This window comes from Gopherus evgoodei, chromosome 7 (assembly GCF_007399415.2).
Source record: "Gopherus evgoodei ecotype Sinaloan lineage chromosome 7, rGopEvg1_v1.p, whole genome shotgun sequence".
NCBI classification, from domain to species: Eukaryota; Metazoa; Chordata; order Testudines; family Testudinidae; genus Gopherus; species Gopherus evgoodei.
In genome coordinates, this window is record NC_044328.1 from 98,007,025 (window position 1) to 98,028,046 (window position 21,022).

The 21,022-nt window shown below is 54.3% G+C and overlaps 1 protein-coding gene across 26 annotated transcripts in view; it reads left to right on the top strand.

Moving 5' to 3' along the window:
* Window positions 1-21,022, top strand: part of NRXN2 (neurexin 2) — a 339,529-nt gene that overhangs the window by 44,753 nt on the left and 273,754 nt on the right. For 23 of the 26 annotated variants that reach the window (XM_030569276.1, XM_030569274.1, XM_030569293.1 and 20 more), the window contains exons 3-4: window positions 8,790-8,807; window positions 19,061-19,090. In XM_030569276.1, coding sequence (XP_030425136.1) covers window positions 8,790-8,807; window positions 19,061-19,090 — 48 coding nt within the window. The remainder of the gene's footprint in view (window positions 1-8,789; window positions 8,808-19,060; window positions 19,091-21,022) is intronic. The other 3 variants (XM_030569281.1, XM_030569282.1, XM_030569289.1) reach the window with 1 other exon arrangement.

Below are 21,022 nucleotides of genomic sequence, written 5' to 3' on the forward strand. Positions count from 1 at the left end.
CACACACACATCCCGTGCAGGCCCCCAGACAGACCCACGTACATTCCACAGTTCCACGCAAACCCCACAAACCGACCCATGCACACATGTCATGCACACCCTGCAGACCCACAGACAGGTACACCCCCCCCTCCATACAGACCTACAGACAGATACACCGCCGCTTCGCAGACCTACATGCAGATACACACCCCGCAGACCTACAGGCAGACAGACACACCCACATACATTCCACAAACTGACCCAGTGGCAGATTTAGAGTTAGTGAAGCTGTCATAAACAGATAGTTAAGGGTTAATGTGTCTCCTGGCTGACACCTGACCAGAGGACCAATAAGGGGACACGATACTTTCAAATCTTGGTGGAGGGAAGTCTTCTGTTTGTGCTCTTTGTGTTGTTGTTGTTTTGCTTTTGGGACTAAGAGGGACCAGACGTCTATCCAGGCTCTCCAAATCTTTCTGAATCAGTCTCTCATGTTTCAAACTTGTAAGTAATTAGCCAGGCAAGGCGTGTTAGTCGTATTTTTGTTTCCTCAACTTGTAAATGTTTTTGCTGGAAGGATTTTACCTCTGTTTGCTGTAACTTTGAACCTAAGGCTAGGGGGAGCCCCTCTGGTCTATAGAAATCTGGTTACCCTGTAAAGCATTTTCCATCCTGATTTTACAGAGATCATTTTTACCTTTTCTTTCTTTAATTAAAAGCTTTCTTTTTAAGAACCTGATTGATTTTTCCTTGTTTTAAGATCCAAGGGTTTGATTTTTCCTTGTTTTAAGATCCAAGGGGTTTGGATCTGTGTTCACCAGGGAATTGGTGAAGCCTCTCAAGGCAACCCAGGGAGGGGAAAGTTTTGGGGGGACAGAAAGTGCCCCAGACACTGAAATTCTCGGTGGTGACAGTGTTACCAGATCTAAGCTAGTAATTAAGCTTAGAAGGGTCCATGCAGGTCCGCCACATCTGTACCCTAAAGTTCAGAGTGGGGGAAAAAAACTTGACATGGTGAGCAGCAGTGTGGGATTTTTAGGAACCAAAAGCCAGTAGGATTTTTTTTTCTCTCCTTTCTAGCTGCTTGGAAAGCAGCCTGAGGACAGAGGTGTTAAGTTTTTTTAACAAGAGTCTTTGTTAAGAGGAGGCTTCAAGCTGTGAGCAAGCAGACAGCAAAAGGAATTTATAAACTGAATTTTTTCTTTCTTTCTACCTCTCGGGTATAGCTAGTTAGAAAATCTCTGTTAACCAAGCAGCCCTGAGCTGAGTACATCCCAGTCAGTGATCTGCAGAGGGATGTGGCCAGCACAAGAAAGCAGGAAAATGAGTACCAGTGAAACAGTTAACAAACTAGGACTGGCTAGGCTGGATGCAGAAGAGAAAGCCAAAGAGGCTGACCACAGGAGAGCTATGGAGATAAAACAAAAAGAGATGGAGATCCAGAAAGAGGCCCACCAGCAGGCCCTGGAATTAGCAAAGGCTAAGCCGGATGTACCAGCCAACCCTAACAACCCTTCTCCAGGTACTGTTTCCCATCCCAGAAAATTCCCCACCTACAAGGCAGATGATGATACTGAGGCCTTCTTAGAAAATTTTGAAAGGGCCTGTCTTGGGTACAACATCCCTACAGACCAGTACATGATAGAGCTGAGGCCACAGCTCAGTGGACCCTTAGCCGAGGTGGCGGCTGAAATGCCTAAGGAACACATGAACAATTATGATCTTTTTCAAACCAAGGCCAGAATCAGAATGGGGCTAACACCTGAGCATGCCCGCTGGCGGTTCAGAGCCCTAAGGTGGAAACCAGACATGTCATTTACCTGACACGCCTACCACATTGGAAGGAATTGGGATGCCTGGATATCAGGAGCAAATGCTAACTCTCTGGCAGAGCTGTCCTTAATGCAAATGGAGCAGTTCTTAGAGGGTGTTCCTGAGGAAATAGAAAGGTACATCCTAGATGGGAAACCCAAAACTGTAACTGAGGTGGGGGAGATTGGAGCCAGATGGGTGGAAGTGGCAGAAAAGAAAAAAGCTACTAGCAAGGGGAGCGAATATCAGAGGGGGCAAACCGAAAATAAACCCCATCACCGGGGGCAACCCAGGACCTCACCTACAACCCAAGGAAAGCCCCACACACCCTATTGTCCCACCTCACCAGTCTCTAGCAACCCACTTCGGCCCAGTGACCAGTCAGTTGGGCGATGCTTTAAATGTAATGAACTGGGACATAAAAGCCAACTGCCCCAAGAACCCCAACCAAGTGCAGTTCATTACACCACAATCACACCAAAGATCCCCAGGCCCAGATGTCTCTCAAATACCCTCGAAGTGAAGGGAAACCTTGAGAATAGGCGGAAAGAAGGTTATCGCATAGAGAGACACTGGGGCACAAGTGTCAGCTATCCACCAATCCTTAGTGAACCCCAAATTCATCAACCCAGAGGCCCAGGTGACAATTCACCCATTCATGTCAAAATCTTTAAACTTGCCTACAGCTGAATTGCCTGTCCAGTACAAGGGCTGGTCAGGAATGTGGACTTTTGCAGTCTGACAATTATCCCATACCCATGCTACTGGGGGAAGACTTGGCCAACCAGGTGAAGCTGGCCAAGAGGGTGGGGATGGTCACACGCAGCCAAGCCAGACAAGCTTCCACACCCATCCCTGTTCCTGAGCCATCCACAAGGGTCCTGTCTGTGTTACGAGAGACCCAGACAGAGGTGGTGGAACCGTATCCCCTGCCAATGACTGCAACAGCCATAGTGCATACAGTCCCAGAACTGGAACTGGAAAAGCAACCAGCACCAGAACAGTTGCCAGCACTGACGCCAGCACTTGCAAACCCATCTACCACTTCAACGCCAGAGGGCACCAGCGGGCCTGAACTGGCAGAAGCAACAGACAACCCTACCCAAGAGGCTCAGCCAGAGCCTGAAATATCCAAAAATCCAGCGGACAGCGGTTCACAATCAACAAAAACAACCCCATCACCTACATTGCTTCCAGAGGGACCAAGCCCAAGTCCACAGTCTAAGGAGGAACTAGTGTCTCCAGCCTCAAGGGAACAGTTCCAGGCTGAGCAGGAAGCAGATGACAGCCTTCAGAAAGCTTGGGCGGCGGCACGGAGCACCCCACCGCCTCTCAACTCTTCTAACTGATCCCGGTTTGTTGTAGAACAAGGACTTTTATACAAGGAGACTCTTTCTGGTGGACACCAGGAAGACTGGCAGCTGCAAAAACAGTTGGTGGTTCCAGCTAAGTACCGGGTAAAGCTCTTGATCTTAGCTCATGATCATCCCAGTGGCCATTCTGGGGTGAATAGAACCAAGGGCCGGTTGGGGAAGTCTTTCCACTGGAAGGGAATGGGCAAGGACGTTGCTAATTATGTCCGGTCTTGTGAGATGTGCTAAAGAGTGGGAAAGCCCCAAGACCAGGTCAAAGCCCCTCTCCAGCCACTCCCCATAATTGAGGTCCCATTTCAGCGAGTATCTGTGGATATTCTGGGTCCTTTCCCAAAAAAGACCCCCAGAGGAAAGCAGTACATACTGACTTTCATGGATTTTGCTACCTGATGGCCGGAAGCAGTAGCTCTAGGCAACACCATGCTGGCCACTTCTGGGAGCGAAGCAGCGCGGAGGGAGGGAAGCAGAGCGGGCAGGGGTCTGCCTTAGACCTGCTGCTGGGATGTCTCTACATGCCCCTTATGGAGCTGAGGGCAGTGGGTTTCTGTGCGCTGCCCAGGCTGGGGGCAGCGTGTGGAGCTGCCTCCTCCCCTTCCCCACAAGGGGCACACAGAGATGTGCCAGAAGCCAGCTGCTTCCGGGAGCAACGTGCGGCCATGGCATGCAGACAGCCTGCCTGCCTGAGCCCTGCTGTGCCACTGGCCAGGACTCAGGGGCAGGTTGTCAGATATTTGTCCTGCATTTTGGGGACCACCCTATCGTTTGGGCCCTGTGCCACTGCATGGTTTGTTTCATGGTAAATCTGCTCCTGAACTGACCCATTCGCACGTGGCATGCACACCTTGCAGACCCACAGACAGATGCACACAGCCTGCAGGCCTACAGACAGATACGTGCCCACCCCCCCAGCAGACCTACAGGCAGTGGTAGACCCACGTGCGTGCCTAGAGTCGCTGTCTCCTCCTTTCTCCCTCTCCCCAATGTGCCCCATTTCCCCACTCCAGCCTTCCACATTCGATGGCTGTTTCAAGCCCCCAGACTCACTGGATCATCCCTGCTGCCCTTCCCTGAGATTCCTCCTTGCCCAGCAGGGCGTGCGGTGGGGCAGGGAGCAGAGTCTGAGGCTGACACAGAGCCTGGTGTGCAGGTGCTGACTATTGGAACAGCCAGGCTTCTAGGGGTAGGGGGTACTGGTCTCCCAGCAAGGGCTGCTCCCTGCAATGCCTGGCCCCCATGGGGAGAATGGCCCCTTCCCTCCCCTAGTGCATCCTGCACAACATGGAGAGGGGAAGGGTCTCATCCCAGGTCATGCTGGGACCCAGGTGTTCTAGCTCCCAGGCGCCCAGTAGACCCCACTCTCTGCACACGACTGGGGATAGAACCCAGGAGTCCTGGCTCCCCCCAGGGTGACAGGGGAGGAGTAGGTTTGGTTGGAGATGCCCCCTTTTTTCCATCCTCCTCCTGCCATGTGTTAGAGCCCATGTCATCCTGGCCAGCCTTTTGTTTGGGGTTGCCATGGAAACCCGCTCTTGCCACCCACCCTGCTCATTTTGCTCAGTTATCACTAAGGAGGATCCAAAGAGGCTTGGTGCCTCTGTACCCCTCCCACACTCTGCCATGCACGGAGTTGTGGGCATTGGGGTCTCTAGTGGGGGTATGTGGGGTGCATTGGGGTGTCTGTGGTGAGGGATGTCTGGGGTGTCTGGATGGTATGTGGGGTGTATTGGGGTGTCTGTTGTGGGAGGTATCTGGGGGATGCTGGGGGGTGCATTGGGGGACTCTAAGCACTTACTCCACCGCAGCCCCCCTTGACAGAGGGGTCTGGAAGAGAATGATCCCTCCTCCAACACACTGACCCAGCAGACTTCTTGTCACAACCCCAGCACCTGGCTGTGGGGGAAGAGAGCACAGAGCCACGCTTGAGCCTTCCCCCCTGCCCCCCCCCGATCATTTGCATACAGAGTTAATAATGTTGCATGGGGCAAGGGGTGATCAGTCCCTGGGAACAGATGGTGGAAGTGCAGCCATTGAAGGGAGCAAAGGCAGGTGTGGGGAGATATGGGCAGAGCATTCCTGACTCTGCCCCATTTTATGGAGAGGGGTGTGTGTGTGTGTGTGTGTGTGTGTGTGTGTTGGGGGATCGGTGTGTGTGGGTCAGGACTGAGGAGCACCAACAAAGATATGGGGGGAGGTCCAGAGCTGGGATCACAGTGGGCTGCAGGTCAGGACTGAGGGGGCTGGCAGGGCTGTGGTGAGGGGGGAGCCCAGGCCTGGGATTGAGGGTCACTGGTAGGGCTCTGGCGGATGAGTTCTGGGCTTGGACGGCAGGCAGGGCCGGTGCTTCTATTAGGTAACCCTAGGCGGTCGCCTAGGGCACCAGGATTCAGGGGGCGGCATTTTGTGCGCTCCCCATGGGGTGCACGGGAGCTTCCGGTTCCTCTCCCGTTGTGCTGCCGAAGAAGGACCTTCTGCCGACGTGCCGCGGAAAACAGCGGCAGGCAATTGAGCAGCTCAATGACTGCCGCTGTCACCTGTGGCATTTCGGTGGAGGGTCCTTCTTCGGCGGCGCGATGGGAGTGGAACCGGAAGCTCCCGTGTGCCCCATGGGGAGCGCACAAAAGGCCGCCCCCCCGAATTCTGCCTAGGGCGCCAGAAACTCTGGCGCCGCTCCTGATGGCAGGGGGCTGTGGGTTGGGATTGAGGGCACCAGAAGAGCTGTGTTGCTCTCCCTTAGCTGTTTTGGCTGCTGTCCCTGGTTCTGATAGCTAGAGGGGGGGTCCATTGGTGCCAGTGTGGAAGGGGGGAGGACTCTGTGGTTAGCCTGTTGGCCCCAGTTATTGGCTGTGAGCTCCTTGCCTTAGTCCGTTGTTATGAATTGCTTTACTTGTTGGTTTGGCTCCGTTCTGGTGGTCACACTCTGTTCAGACATGGACTTCCTTCAGCAGGCCCCCAAACTCCAGCCCTCGTGGTCACAAGGTGAGGCCTGCCTGAGTCTGCAGCGCCTGCTATCTCAGCACAGGTCTCCATCCCCAGGCCTGCTGATGCCCTCCGGTCCTGACCTGCAGCCCACTACTCACTCAGCCCTGGGCTTCCCCCCCAGCTCTGCCAGTGCTCCTCAGTTAACACTTGCAGACCTCTGCCATACCAGCCCTGGTGCCAGAAGGCCTCACGCTTCCTCACTCAGTGAGTCTGGGAATGGTTAGTAAGGGACTAAAGAAATAATAAAGGCTGATCACAAAACATTTAGTTACAATAGAAAATGTCTATCCTGTACTGAGCTCTGTGCAAAGCCCAAGTGTCAAACCCAGGCATCCTGCTTCCAGACCTGGCCCTCTACACTCACCCACTGGATCCTATTCCCTCCCCAAAGCTAGAGAGAGAACCCAGGAATCCTGGCTCAGCTCCACCCCTTGCTCTAACCACTAGACACCACTCCCCATGAGCTGGGAATAGAACCCAGGAGTCCTGGCCCTTTCGCAGGGAGAGCACCCGTGAAGATGAATGAGCTCATGGCTCCTGCCTACTGTGTAGCCCCACCAAAGCAGCTCAGCCAGGTGTTTACATCATCAAAAGGGCCTTCTGTGCAGGGCTCACATCCCAGCCAAGGACGGGGCTCCTCCCACAGATCAAAGACAGCTTTTGAATCTAGCCCAAACAACAAATTGGAGAAATGATCTGAGGTAAACAAGATGAAGTTTAATAAAGACAAATGCAAAGTGCTCCTCTTAGGAAGGAACAGTCAGTTTCACACATACAGAATGGGAAGAGACTGTCTAGGAGGGAGTACGGCAGAAAGGGATCTAGGAGTTATAGTGGACTACAAACTAAATATGAATCAACAGTGTGATGCTGTTGCAAAAAAAGCAAATGTGATCTGGGATGCATTAACAAGTGTGTTGTGAGCAAGACATGAGAAGTCATTCTTCTGCTCTACTCTGCACTGGTTAGGCCTCAACTGGAGTACTGTGTCCAGTTCTGGGCACCGCATTTCAAGAAAGATGTGGAGAAATTGGAGAGAGTCCAGAGAAAAGCAATAAGAATGATTAAAGGTCTAGAGAACATGACCTACAAAGGAAGGCTGAAAGAATTGTGTTTGTTTAGTTTGGAAAAGAGAAGACTGAGAGGGGACACGATAGTTTTCAGGTATCCAAAAGGGTGTCATAAGGAGGAGGGAGAAAACTTGTACATCTTAGCTTCTAAGGATAGAACAAGAAGCAATGGGTTTAAACGGCAGCAAGAGAGGTTTAGGTTGGAAATTAGGAAAAAGTTCCTAACTGTCAGGGTAGTTAAACACTGGAATAAATTGCCTAGGGAGGTTGTGGAATCTCCATCTCTGGAGATATTTAAAAGTAGGTTAGATAAAATGTCTATCAGGGATGGTCTAGACAGTATTTGGTCCTGCCATGAAGGCAGGGGACTGGACTCGATGACCTCTTGAGATCCCTTCCAGTCCTAGAATCTATGAATCTATGAAACCCAGCTCCTTCAAGATAGCCCCCACCTCCACTCTATGGGCTTCCAGGGTACCATGTGGGGCTGGAGTCAGGGAGTGGGATCACCAGCAGGGGGTGGGGTTTGCAGCAGTGCGAGGGGGAGGGGAGCTGGGATAGGTCCATGTTGAGAGAGCTAGGGGTGAGGGGCACTGGCAGAGCTGGGTGTGGAGCCCAGGCTGGGATGACGGGCTGTGGGTGGGGGTGAGAGGCACCGGCGGGACAGGGTGTGGAGCCCAGGCTGGGATGGCTGGGGCTGTAGGTGGGGGTGAGGGGCACCCGCAGAGCTGGGTGTGGAGCCCACGCTGTGATAGCCGGGGATGGGGTGAGGGGCACCAGGGGGCATTGGCTTGCACAGATCTTGTCCTGTTATGATTGGTTTGGTCTGTCACCCCTCCCTCCCCGCTAACCGGTCCCCCCAATATCTCTGGCACTGTGGTGGGGGGGAGGGAAATTTAGTGTCTGTAAACTGGGACCCCAGACCCTGCCAACTCCATCCTGGGGAATCTGGGAGCCAGAGTGAGGGCTCCGCATGGAGATCCCCACCATGGTCCTTTGGCTCCTGTCCTGCCCACTGCCCTGGGGAAGAAGCCCACAGTGGGGAAACTGTGGGGCAAGACTGGGGGCTTGGAGAACACAGCATACTGTGCTGCTCCAGCCTATTTCCCCCTTCCCCGGGGCAGCTTGGCCCCCTACTGTGTCTCCCCACCCCCAAAGGCAGCATGGCCCCCTATCGTCTATCCCCACTCCCCAGCGGTCAGCATGGCTCCCCATTGTCTATCCCCACCCACTAGGGGCAGCATGGCCCCCTACGGTCTACCCTCCCCGGGGCAGTATGGCCCCCTACCATCTATCCCTGCCCACCAGGGGCAGCATGGCCCCCTATGGTCTACCTGCCCTCCCCCCCCCCCGGCAGCATGGCCCCCTACCGTCTATTCCTGCCCACCAGGGGCAGCATGGCCCTCTATGGTCTATCCTCTCCCCAGGGGGCAGCATTGCCCCCTATGGTCTCTTTACCTAGTTATCTATAAGTGTGTGCCTATGCTGGTGGCCTGGCACCCCCTTCACTAACTCCCTCTCTTTCTCTCTCTGTGTGTCCATCTGGCTGCGTCTGTGGGGGTGTCTCTGGCAGAAGAGCACACGATGGAAGGTGAGTGACCCCTTTGCATTCTCTGTGCTGGCTGTGGATGGCGTGGGTTGGGGCCATGCTACAAGAAGCAAATTAATGTCTTGCTATGGGGGGGGGATGCTATTTCCTGCTCCCTCAACCTATGGCGGTCCATTGAGAAGTGCCTGGACCTGGGGGGCTCCTGGGTGACTGGGTTGGGATTGCCCTGTGTTCTTTCCAACAGCGCCCTAGCTCTGTGCTCCCCCTACATGATGGTGAATTGGATCCCAAGCGGTCACTTACTGCCGGGGTGTCTGTCTCAGGGTTGCCCCTACAGCCAGGCATCGCCAGTTGTCTTGGGGTCCCCCTAGCCCTCCAGGGTTTGTCTCAGTGTGGCGGGTAAGAGCACAGTAATAGCAGTCTGTCTCTGTGGCTGTTTGCCCCACATGAGGAGGGGTCATATACCGCTTTGTCGCTGGGGCAGGGTGGGGTTACGTATTGGATCCTGTACATGACCGAGGGGGTTGGGGAAGGACTGGATCAGAACGGAGATATTGGGGTGGAGAGCTTCCCAATCCCCACAAACGCAGCCCATAAACACAGCCCACTGCTCTCCTAGACTGTCATAGTTTGTAGGGGGCGATCCTGCCCTGGGGGTGGAATAGACTGCACCACACAAATTAGAAGGCACCCCAACTTCTGAGGCCTTCCCACCCGCCTTCCTGCCCCCAAGTCCCTCCTCCCTGGGCTCCAGACCGCCCCCTTTCTCCCTACTCCTTGAGGGGTTGTCTCGCTTGTGGATGTAGCCTTGGCATTTGGAGGCAGGGCTGTGACCTTGATTTGATTGTGATTTTTGTGGAGCTTGTCTAAGAGACCAGGGAGGGGGGTGGTATGGGGAGGGCGTGTTGCCCTTGTCTGTCCCCCAGGCAGTAATTGGGGGATGGGTTGCACGGGGAGTTAAAATGGGCAGGGTGCTCTGGTGTGTCAGTACAGTGCGTGTGTGCTGTGTGGTAAGAGCAGTGCATGGAGGTGAGTCTGTGGAGGTTGTGTGCAGACGTGAGTGCATGTGGGAGGTGTGAGGTGGGTATGTGGTATGTATGACAGCATTGTGAATGTGTGTACAATGAGCATGCATGAGCACTGTGTGTGTGTGCGTGTGTGATGCAGTAGGGACTGTCTGTGTGGGGAGTGGGAGAGCAGGGGAGGACTTTAGGGGATGGATGATGCCAGGGCCTGTAACCTGAGCTAGGTAAGGGAGGGGAAAGGTCAGCACCTTTGCCCGGGAAGGGGAACAAAGGAAGGGAGTGGCAGGAGGGAAGCAGTTTGAGTTTGGGCTTGGGCCTGTGTGGGCGGAATTCAGGGTATCCTAGCTAGGATCCAAGCACCCTGAAAGTCCAGAGGGACTCGGTGGAGGGGTCCTGACTGTGCCTGCAAGCTCTGCTGTGACCGGTGTTCCTGTGTCCAATAAACCTTCTGTTTTACTGGCTGGCTAAGAGTCACTGTGGGTCCCAGGAAGAGGGGTGCAGGGCCGGACTCCCCACACTCCGTGACAGCGTGTTCAGAGTGCGAGTGGTGTGTGTGTATGCTCAGTGTGTGAGTGGTGTGCATGTGCATTCTCTGAGAGCGTGAGTGGTATGTGCGTGCTCAGAGTGCAAGTGGTGTGTGTGTCTGTGCAGAGTGCTTGGTGGTGTGTGTGTGTGTGCAGAGTGCATGAGTGGTGTACGTGCTCAGAGTGCGTGAGTGGGGTGTGTGTGTATGGGGCACGTATGTGTGTGTAAGTACAATGTGTATGCAGGGCCGGTGCAACCCATTAGGCGACCTAAGTGGTGGCCTAGGGCACTACCATTTGGGGGGCGGCATTTTGGGTTCTTTGGCAGCAACCGCGGCGGCCGGATCTTCAGCTGCCCTGGTCGTCATCGGCATTTAGGCAAAGGGACCTGGGGCAGGAGGGCACGGGGAGGGTTGCCTGCAGCAAGTAAGGGGGGGTGCAGCATGCAGGGGAACCGCACCCCACCCCAACTCACCTTTGCTCCGCCTTCTCCCCTGAGCACGCTGTCCGGCTCTGCTTTGGCGCCACAAGCCTGGGAGGGAGGGAAGCAGAGTGGGGCGGAGTGCTCTGGGGAGGAGGCGGAGCAGAGGTGAGCTGGGGTGGGGGACGGTTCCCCTTCATGCTGCACTCCCCCTTACTTGCTGCTGGCAACCCTCCCCGTGCCCTCCTGCCCCAGGTCCCTTTGCCTAAATGCCGATGGCGACCAGGGTGGCTGAAGATCCGGCTGCTGCCGTTGCTGCTGGGCCCATAGGAAGCTGGGCTTGGGAGGCTGCCCCCCAGCAGGCTGGTGTGCTCCAGGGAGGAGAATTTGGGGCTGGATGAGTTGGGGTGTAGATAGCACCCATTTTGCAAGCAGACCCAGAAGTCCCCAAGCATGGGGGGAATCCAGCCAGTGGCTACCTGCTCTTTTCCCACAATCCCCCTGGCAGCTGGCTGGCTGAGTGCTGCAGTAAATAGTGGGCAAGGGAGAGGGGTTGGCAGTTGCGGGGTTCCCAGTGCTTGAGGGGAGCCATGGGTGTGTGTTGGGGAGATTAGGGGGGCTCAAGGGACCTGTGAGGGGAAGCCTCTTGCCTGTATTTTCTCTGCCCCCTCGCCCCCACTCGCTGTGTGAGGCTTGTCCCCGAGCAGCCATCTTGAGACAAACCAGCTTAGAGACCATGCTCCCCTCTAACATGCTCTCTATTGCCCCCATTGCAAAGACCCTGCTTCAGTGCACCCCACATCCACCCACGGAGATCATGCTGCCTACCCCCATCGCAATCCACCCCCCCCCCCCGGGAGACCATGCCCCCCCACTCCATTGCAAGAGTGGGCTTAGAGCTGGGAGCCAGAACTCCTAGGTTCTAGTCCAGCTCTGGGAGGGGAGTGGGTGTTGCTGGTTGGTGGAGCAGGTTGTGATTCAGGGTGGGGGCTGGGCACTCTGAGGGCTGCTTCCCTGGAGTGTGATTGTGCCTGTGTGGAGCCTGGATGCAGTGTGTGTGTGAGAGGGGAATGGGACTAACTCTTTGGGAGGACGATGTGTCCCTGCTTATATCTCCCCCTCCCCTGCTTCTGTTCTGCTGCTGTGTCTTTGCACAGCACCTGTGTGGAGTTTGTGTGTGTGGGTGTTTGTGTGTCAGTCTGTTCTTGAATCCTGCCACCATTTTGTCCCTTGGTGCCCTAATGAGGAGAAAGTGACTGGCTGTGTGTGTGTGTGTGTGTGTGTGTGTGTGTGACTGGCTGTCTCCCTGGGGTTGTGCAGGGGCGCAGCTGTCTCTATGTGTCTGTCTTTTGGGTGAGGTTACAAATTGTGTGCGTGCACTGACTTTGTGTGTGTGCGGGGGTACAGACTGTGTGTGTGTCCTGGCACCCCCTGGTGCTGTGTGCTGCAGTGCGGGGGATGGACAGGCATCTGTGCTGGGGAGATAAGATTTAGCAGCATGGTGACTTGATGCTGTGTCTGCTCAGAATGGGGAATCACCGAAGAGAGGGGTAGGGACTTGGGTGCTGCAGCCTCCCCCTCCCACTGGGTGAAGAGGCAGGGGGCGTAATGGCGGGGTGAGTTACATTACAGGGAAGGCACTTGGTTTGCACAGACAAGAGTATGGGCACAGCAGCCTAGGTATCATGTGCGCGGGGGTGTAGAACCTGTGCCACTGGGATGGGAGGCTGACCACCTGTCAGTGCACACAGACACTTGCCTCCCATGCATTGTGTGGGTATAGAATAGGTGTGCAAATGTGCAATGTGGAATATAGCCCTCCTGTGTGTTTTCTGTGCATTCCCCCCTGCTTGTGGGTTAGTGTTTTGCATGGAACGTGCCTTTCCTGTGTGTTTGGCTTGTGTAGCACGTCTGTTTGTAAGCATGTTGGATGCATGATGTGCTTCCTGAGTATTCTGTATGTGTATAGGAGTAAGCATGCCATGTGGAACATGCACCTCCTGTGGTTTCTGTGTGTGCAGAGTATGGCTGTGGGTGAATGTGTTGGAGCACCCCCCGTTTCCTGTGTTCCCCATGTATGGGATGAGAACATGCATACAGCAATATATGGACAAATACAAAGAACATGCCACCTGTGGAGCCTGCATATGTCTGCATGGGAAATGAGATGCTGTCTCCTCTGCATGTATTGTGTTTGGAGCAGGTGCTGCCCATGGGAGTGTGCGTGTCTCTGTGGGTGTGCTTGTATGTTCATGTCTGTGTGAATGCATGTGTATATTGCCTGTGTTATTAACCCACACCACCTGTGTGCAGAGTCTGTATGATAGGCCCCACCTTTCCCTTGCATGTGCAGAGAAAGCAGTCCTATGCATCCTTTGGCCCGCACATCATTGGCATGAAAGATGTGCACATGCTCACATGCGTGTGCACACACACCTCTGCCATGCCTTCTCTGGCTCCTTGAACCTCCCACCTCTCCCCCCCCACACCTCTCCCACACAACGAATTTCCCCTTCCTAGCGCTCCCCATTTGAAGGCTGGGGCGTACAGCTGCAGCTCCCACCCCATTAGTCCATGACTCCGAGTTCCCCTGCCCTTATTCCCCCTAGCACCCAAACTCCTGAGGGCCAATGGCCTTGTGTTATGCTAGTGAAGGGGGGCATTGAAACCAATGGGCTGGTGTTTTGCTAATAAAAGAGGTATTAGAACCAGTGGGCTGGTGTTAGCTAATAATAGGGGCCATTGGGACCAATGGAGTATCAATATGCAAATAACGGAGATTGGAACCAATGAGCTTGTGTTATGCAAATACCTGAGCTGTGATTTGCATTATTTGGGGGCCTGCACTCTTATTAATCTCCCGAGCGGCGGCTCCATGCCGATTACGAGCCTGTCATTAACCGACATGATCCGAGACAATGCAGGGCATGTTATCTGGGCACCTGGGCTAGGCCAGTGGACGGGGCCATTAATCACCCTCCACCCCACTAGCGAGGCTGCTGTGGGCAAGCACAGGCTCCTGTGTACATGAGTGAGTGGGCATGTGTAGCGTGCACACACATGTGTGCATCATGGTGTGAAGGATCGGATCAGAGTATGAGGGGACCTACTCAAATGTGTGCATGTGGCATACAGATGTGTGTGAATGGGTGTATAGGGGCACGAGGGAGGATGTAAGGTTGTGAGTATCACAGGGTTTAAGGCCAGGAGAAACTGCCTGATCTGTATAGCACAGGCCAGCACCCGCACACCAAACCTGGCACCTGAGACCAAAGCCCACCGGAGAATAGACTGTTCTGTGCCACAGGCAGAGAAGAGGAGGGACCAGAGTGTGCTAGGCCAGAGGCCGATGAAGTGAGAAATACCCCGGTGATCTTGGCAACCGACCTGCGCCCACATACTGCAGAGCAAGGCAAACTCCACCCCCCCCACCTTCGGGCCCTGCCAATCTGATCTGGATAAAATTCCTTCCTGAACCCACATGGGCCACCAGTCAGAGCCTGAACATGAGGAAGAACGAGCCAGCCAACCCCTGGACAGAGAATGCTCAGTGCCACCTCAGAGTCCTGGCCCTCCCCACCCAACATCCCATCTCCAGCCATGTGCAAGGCTGTGTGGCATATTCAACAGTGCATGTGTCATGCTGTGACTGTAACGGTGCATGTGCGTGCTGCAGATGCTGAATGTTGGGGCAGGTGCAAGCCCATGTGGGAGCATGTTGTATATGTATCAGGATGTCCTGGTGTGTGTGTGTGATATACCCCAGTATGTCACTATGTTCTGTTGTATGCATGTTTGGCATGTGTTGGCATGTTGGAGTGTGTGTGTGTGGCGTGTACCCATATGTGACTGTGTCACTGTGTGTTTGTGTCCATAGGCTAGGCAGGTGCACATACATGAGAGGTGTGTACTGTGTGTGTGTCTGCATGGGGGCATGAGGGTAGGAGTATGCATGCAAGGGAGGGTCTGTGTAAAGTGAATGTGTGAGGGAGGGTTGTGTGGCATGTGTGCAAGTGAGGGCCTGTGCGGTAAGTGTCAGGAGGGCACAGGTGCTGGGGGTTCTGGTAGCGATGGCTGTCTGTGCTCACACAGCTGTGACAGTTGCCAGTAAGGAGGCTAGGGTTGGACCCCAGCGGGGACCGGGTGTGATTTACAGTCTCCCAACTGCCAGAAGCTGCTGCATAATAGAGCTGGGGTCTCCTCGTTACTGTCAGGGGCGGGTGGCTGGGAGAGCAGGGCTGCAGGTTGGGATTGAGGGGCACCAGCTTCATCCTTCCTTCTTGTGGTGCCAGTGGAAACTGTCTTCCCCGCATGGCTTTCTCTCCACAGGGCCCCGTCCTGCCAGGGTGTTGGGGAGAAGCTGTAGTGTTAGAACAATATGGCTGCCACTGTCATGCCTGAAGGATCCTTGGAGCTGGTCTCCATGGTGACAGGAGGAGAGCAGACAGCATCCTAATGTGCCAGGCCTAGGCCTATGGAGGCGGGTGTTTGGGCCTGTCAGCTTCCGTGCAGCTTCCACTCCCATTCTTCCTTCCCCTCCCCAGTCCTCCCTCGGCCCCACTGCAGCCTTTACATCTGCACAGAAGCCTGCTGTAGCCCCCCACCCACCTTCCCAAGCGCCTACCCAACTGTGGCCATTAACTCTTCACCCACTGTAGCCCTCACAGCTCCAAGCTCCTGCTCCACACAGAGACTCCCCCCAGCAGAGTGTCCCCAGTGTGCAGTCTGGGGGAGTCAAGACTCTGGCTGCAGTTGGCCCCCAGTAGCCAGGTGGCCAGTTGGGATATCACTGAGCAGCACGACCTACTGGGAATCAGGCTGATACCCAGCAGACTTGTTTCACATCACCCTGTGGAAGATGGTGAAGGGATAGTGGCTTCTTATCACCCACACTGCCGCCAGCCACCCCCGCCTCGGATCGGAGCTGGCTCTTTCCAGAGGGGTAAGGCCCCATGTCCCATTTTCCACCCCCCTGAGCCAGGGGTTAGGGCATGAGGATTCCTGGGTTCTGTCCCTGGCTCTGGGAGGGTATTGGGGTGTAGTGGTTAGAGCAGGACTGCATGAGTTTGGAGCCAGGACTCCTGTCTTTGAAGGTCAAACTCTCCTGCCCCTGCAGGGTATAAGCCCTACAGTCTGCAAGTGGGTGCCTTTGGGCTCGGTGGGGGTGGTGATGGGTAAGGGGGAGCATGCGTCTTGGGGTGAGGCATCTGGGTGTGGGGCAGAGAGGACTCCATGCCATTTGCATGCAATTGTCTTGGATGCAGCTGCTTGGCACGAGGAGAGGAGCGCACACGATGATGAATGAAGTGGGAGGTGCTGGGGCGGGTGGGGAGGAATATTAATGCCTCCTGCTCCTGCCTGCCCATCTTCATCCTCACCCGCAGGCGAGGGGTGGGAGAGGAGCAGAAGGAGGGGCTGTTTGGGGAATTAGCTACCCTCTTCTTCTGGCCTCCCCACACAGTTCCCTCCATGGGAGACAGAGGGTTGGGACACTTGGCCTGGTGGATCCCCTGTGATCTATCCCCCTCCACCCCAACCTATCAGGACGCAGCATGGGGACTGGGCAGAGTGGATTTCAGCGGTTGATCCCAGGAGCTCTACCCCCCACACCCTGATCTCTCAGAAGAGAGCACGAAGCCTAGTCTGGGTGAGTCCCAGTGGTTGATCCCAAGGATCTATCCCCCCAATCTGTCAGAAGACAGTGCAGGTCCTGGGTGAATCCCAGCAGTTGATCCCAGGAGCTCTACCCCCCACACCCTGATCTCTCAGGAGGGAGCATGGAGGATGGGGTGGGTGGATCCCAGCACGGTTTCTGAGGGAATCTTTATCTCCTGTTTGATCTATTGTAATGGAAGATCTCATAGGAGCTGGACCCAGTGGTCGATCCCAAGGGATCTATCCCCCAATACAGTGTATCATTAGGCAGTGCAGAGGCTAGGCGTGTTGGATCCTAGCAGCTGATCCCAGGAGATCTGTAGATTGCCACACACTGATCTATCCAGAAGCAGCACAGGGTCTGGGCTAGGTGGATCCCAGCAGCTGGACCCCAGGAATCTATCCCCACGCTCTGTCAGAAGGCAGTGCAGATCCTGGGCTGGGTGGATCTCAGCAGCTGATCCCCACACCCCAGTCTTCTATACCACCTCAGACTGACATATGCAGCGTGTGAAGCTGAGTTGCAGTGATTAGGTCGGGAACTGAGATGTGAGCCAGGGAATCTGCCCAAATGCCATGAGCCGTCCCATTTCCTTTCCAACCCCCCACCCCCATAAGTAGCCAAAATCAGATGAGAAACCAGAGTGGCCATAGCAATGGGCATCTGAACCCTTGTTAAGAGTTAGGGTGGGGCCCCCAATCCTGTCATGCAAGAGGGAGGGGAGTGGGGCATAGTGGGGTAGAGGAGGCAAGGCTTGGAGCCAGGACTCCTGGGTTTAATTCCTGATTCTGGGAGCCGAGTGAGGTCTGGTGGGTGGGGGTGGGATTCACAGGGCTGCCTAGAGGATTCAGGGGACGTGGGGTCTTTGGCGGTGGGGGGCCTCCGCCGCCGAAGACCTGGCACTTCGGTGGCGGGTCCCAGGGTGGAAGGACCCCCTGCCGCCGAATTGCCACCAGAGACCCGCACTGGGACCTGCCGCTGAAGTGCCGGAAGGATCCCTCGACGCAGGTCTTGGGGCACTTCGGCGGCGGGTCCGGGAGCGGAAGGATCCCCTGCTGCTGAATTGCCGATGACGACCTGGAGCGGAAGAAGCTCTGGGGGCCAGGGCCCCGTAAGAGTTTTCCGGGCCCCCGAAGTGAGCGAAGGACCCTGCTCCAGGGGCCCCAAAAAACTCTCGTGGGGGCCCCTGCGGGGCCTGGGGCAAATTGCCCCTCTTGCCCCTCCTCTGGGTGGCCCTGGGGATTCAGGATTCCTGGGATTCACAGGGTCCCTATCTACTCTAGCAACCCCTGCTTCCCCAAGCAGGGATGGGCGATGGCCCGTGTTGGAGGAAGCTCATGTGGAGTTGTACCTGGCCTTCCCCCTTGTTTGGAGTCTCCTGCCCTGCAGGGTAAGCGATGTCTCTGAGGTATTGTAACTGCCCCCCACGCTGCCATGCACGAGGGTCACATCTCTTCAGTCGGTGTTTCCTTTGTGCGCTGGGGGGTGCCAGGCTGGGGTGGCAAAGATCCCCAGGAGCAGCAGGTGTCGGAGGTGCAAGGGTGCTTGGCAGCGAAGCTGTTGGTGTTGAGTGACTCTGCACTGGTGCCGGAACAGCCACCCGTGTTCCTGCGGGGTGACTCTGATTTGCCCTGGGGTGAGCACGAGGGGAACCAGACTCAGTGAGTGCATGGGGTTACTCTGGGTCTAGGCTGGGTGGGCGAGAGGGGAACCTGCCCTGGTGGCTGCAGCGGAATTACTCCTGATTTTCACTCTGTGTGTGTGTAGCTCCTCTGGCTTTGGTGGTGTTCCTGTGTCAGACTGGGGGAGGGGAAGAGCAATCAGCACTACTGCCTTCCCTGGAGTGACTCCTGGTTTACACCGAGGTGACCAAAAGGGTAATTCGCTCCACTGACTTCCATGGAGTGGTTCCTGATTAACACCTGTACATAGTTCTTTTCATTGTGATGCAGTTAGCCCTGCTTCTCACTGGGCTGTGGGAGGGGAAAATCTTCCCCACTGATTGCCTGGGAGTTCATTCCTCTTGATTTACACATTGAGGGCAGCTCCTCTCACCTGACTGGGCTCACTCCTGAATTACAAGAGGGTGCGAGAGGCCAGTCAGTCCCCAGCTGGCCCTGGTGACCTCCAACTGCTAACCCCCTTGCCTCCCAAAGTAGCAGTACGCTCCAGCTCTTCCTGCGGGACCCTCCGGCACCAAAGGCAACATCGTCCCTACATGCCTTCTCAGGCCTTGGTTTGTGTCTCTTTCTCCATTGTTATTTTTTCTTAATTTTATTGTTTAACCGGAAAAAAAAAGAAGCATTTCCCCGTCTCTGCCACAGAGGGGCCCCAAATGCTTTTTTTTTTTTAAAAGAGACCAATAAAGACCCCTCCCAGACTCTCTTCTGTTGTCCTCTTTCAATTTCAGTTCAATCTGTCCGGGATTTTGAGTTCTCTCTCTGTTTTTCCTTCCCTTTCTTTTTTTTGTTCCCACCGTTTTGGCATCCGAACCCCTTTTCTCTCTCTTCCCCCCACCCCTTTTCTCTCCCCCTGGGGCCTGGATGTCTGTCACAAGTTAAAAACAGCTTTTAAATTGTGGCAAAAAGATTAAACCCTCCTTTTTTCTGTGCGTTTATATGACTAGTCTTTTTTCTTTCTTTCTTTTTATCTTTTCCTCTCCCCTCAAGGTCCTGCTCATCTGACGTTAAACAGCCAAGGTATGACACTTTACCTTTGTTATTTTCACCCCAACGAACAGAAGTTTTAATTTCCACTCCTCCCTTCTGATCTTTCCACCATCCCTCCTTCATTTCTCTCTTCCGGTTATTTTTCTTCCCTCTCTCCCTCCCTCTCATCCACTTGATTCATCTCTTGACTCGCGGTGGTTTCTGCCATGGTCCCAGATGTTTTGCTCAGACAGCTGTGTTGTACAGCCAAGGTAGAGAGTCAAGCATGTGCCAAAGCCAAAAGGATAAAACTTGTTTTCCTGCAATGTGAAGCAGGGGAAAACAGCATGTGGCTCAGGGCGATGCTCTGATTGTTAGCAGCCCTGTCTATGGTGATGGCTGTGGGGGGATTTTGAAGGCAGGGGGTGGACCCCTGAGCCAGAAGAAAATCAGCATAGCTGTGTTGAAACCAGCTGATGTGTGCCAATTTGCACCAGCCTGCGATCTGGGCCTCTGCTTTTTAACTGGTGTTTGCTTAGCATTGCTTGTGCGCAGTTAGTGATAATGCACAAGGGCACCTGTGTGTGGCACATAAGAGGAAATCGACCTTTGCACTGATACACAAGGGTGCCTGTGAGTGTCCAGATGGTACAGACCCCTGCACTGAGATGTGAGGGCATGTATGTGTTGACTGGCACTATGGATCCTAGCAGTGAGACATGAGAGCATGTGTGAATGTCCTGGCAATACTGACCCTTGTAGGGGGATCCATGTCCTGTGTGTATCCCTGTTGGTACAGACCCTCATGCTGAGACACACCGGGGAGTGTATGTTTGAACTGGCGGTATGGCCCATGGTAGCGAAACATGAGGGCGTGCCTGTGTGTCCTGACTGTATAGAGCTTGAAATGACACATGAGGGTGTGTACGTGTTGTGGTGGTACAGACCCTCACACTGACACCCAAGGTCATGTGTGTGTCCCAGCTCGCAGCAGAATAGATCCTTTCACTGAGACATGAGGGTGTGTGCATCTTGCCATGTTACGGACTCTCACATTCAGAAGGGGGTGTGCACATGTGTGTCCTGGTGGTATGGACCCTTGAGATGTGCATCTTGGCGGAACGGAACCTCACCCTGACAGCCGTAGGTGTACGTGTCCCTGTGTTACAGACCCTTGCACTGAGAAATGAGAGCATGGATATATACCAGTCTGTTCTATGGACCCTCACACTGAGACACAGGATTGTGTGTGTATGTTCTGGTTGTATGGACCCTTGAAATAAGGCATGAGTGTGTGTGTGTGTGATGGGTTGGATCACAGAAACCCTCTTGGAAGCTGCCACCTGATGTGGCAAGACTACTTCTATCTCTGTTTTTCCTGACAGTTCAGGACTCCAGCACTCTGTCTTGCTGAGCCAGACACTCCTGTCTGCTCCAGCACAGACCCAGAGTCTTAATTACTTGCCCCAAAGCTGCAGGTTTACCTGAAAGCAGCTAACAGAAGTGTGCTTGTCTTTAACACTCAGATGCCCAACTCCCAATGAGGTCTAAACCCAAATGAATCCGTTTTACCCTGTATAAAGCTTATACAGAGTAAACTCATAAATTGTTCGCTCTCTATAACACTGATCGAGAGATATGCACAGTTGTTTGCTTCCTCAGGTATTAATACATACTCGGAGTTAACTTATAAGTAAAAAGTGATTTTATTAAATACAGAAAGCAGAATTTAAGCGGTTCTAAGTAGTAACAGACAGAACAAAGTAAGTCACCAAGCAAAATAAAATGCGCAAATCTATGTCTAATCAAACTGAATACAGATAAGATCCTCACCAGTTCTGGAATGCTCCCTTTTACAGAATAGTCTCCTTTTAGCCTGGGTCCAGCAATCACTCACACCCCTTGCAGTCACTGCCCTTTGTTTCAGATTCTTCCAAGTATCCTGGGGGGTGGAGATGCTCTCTTTAGCCAACTGAAGACAAC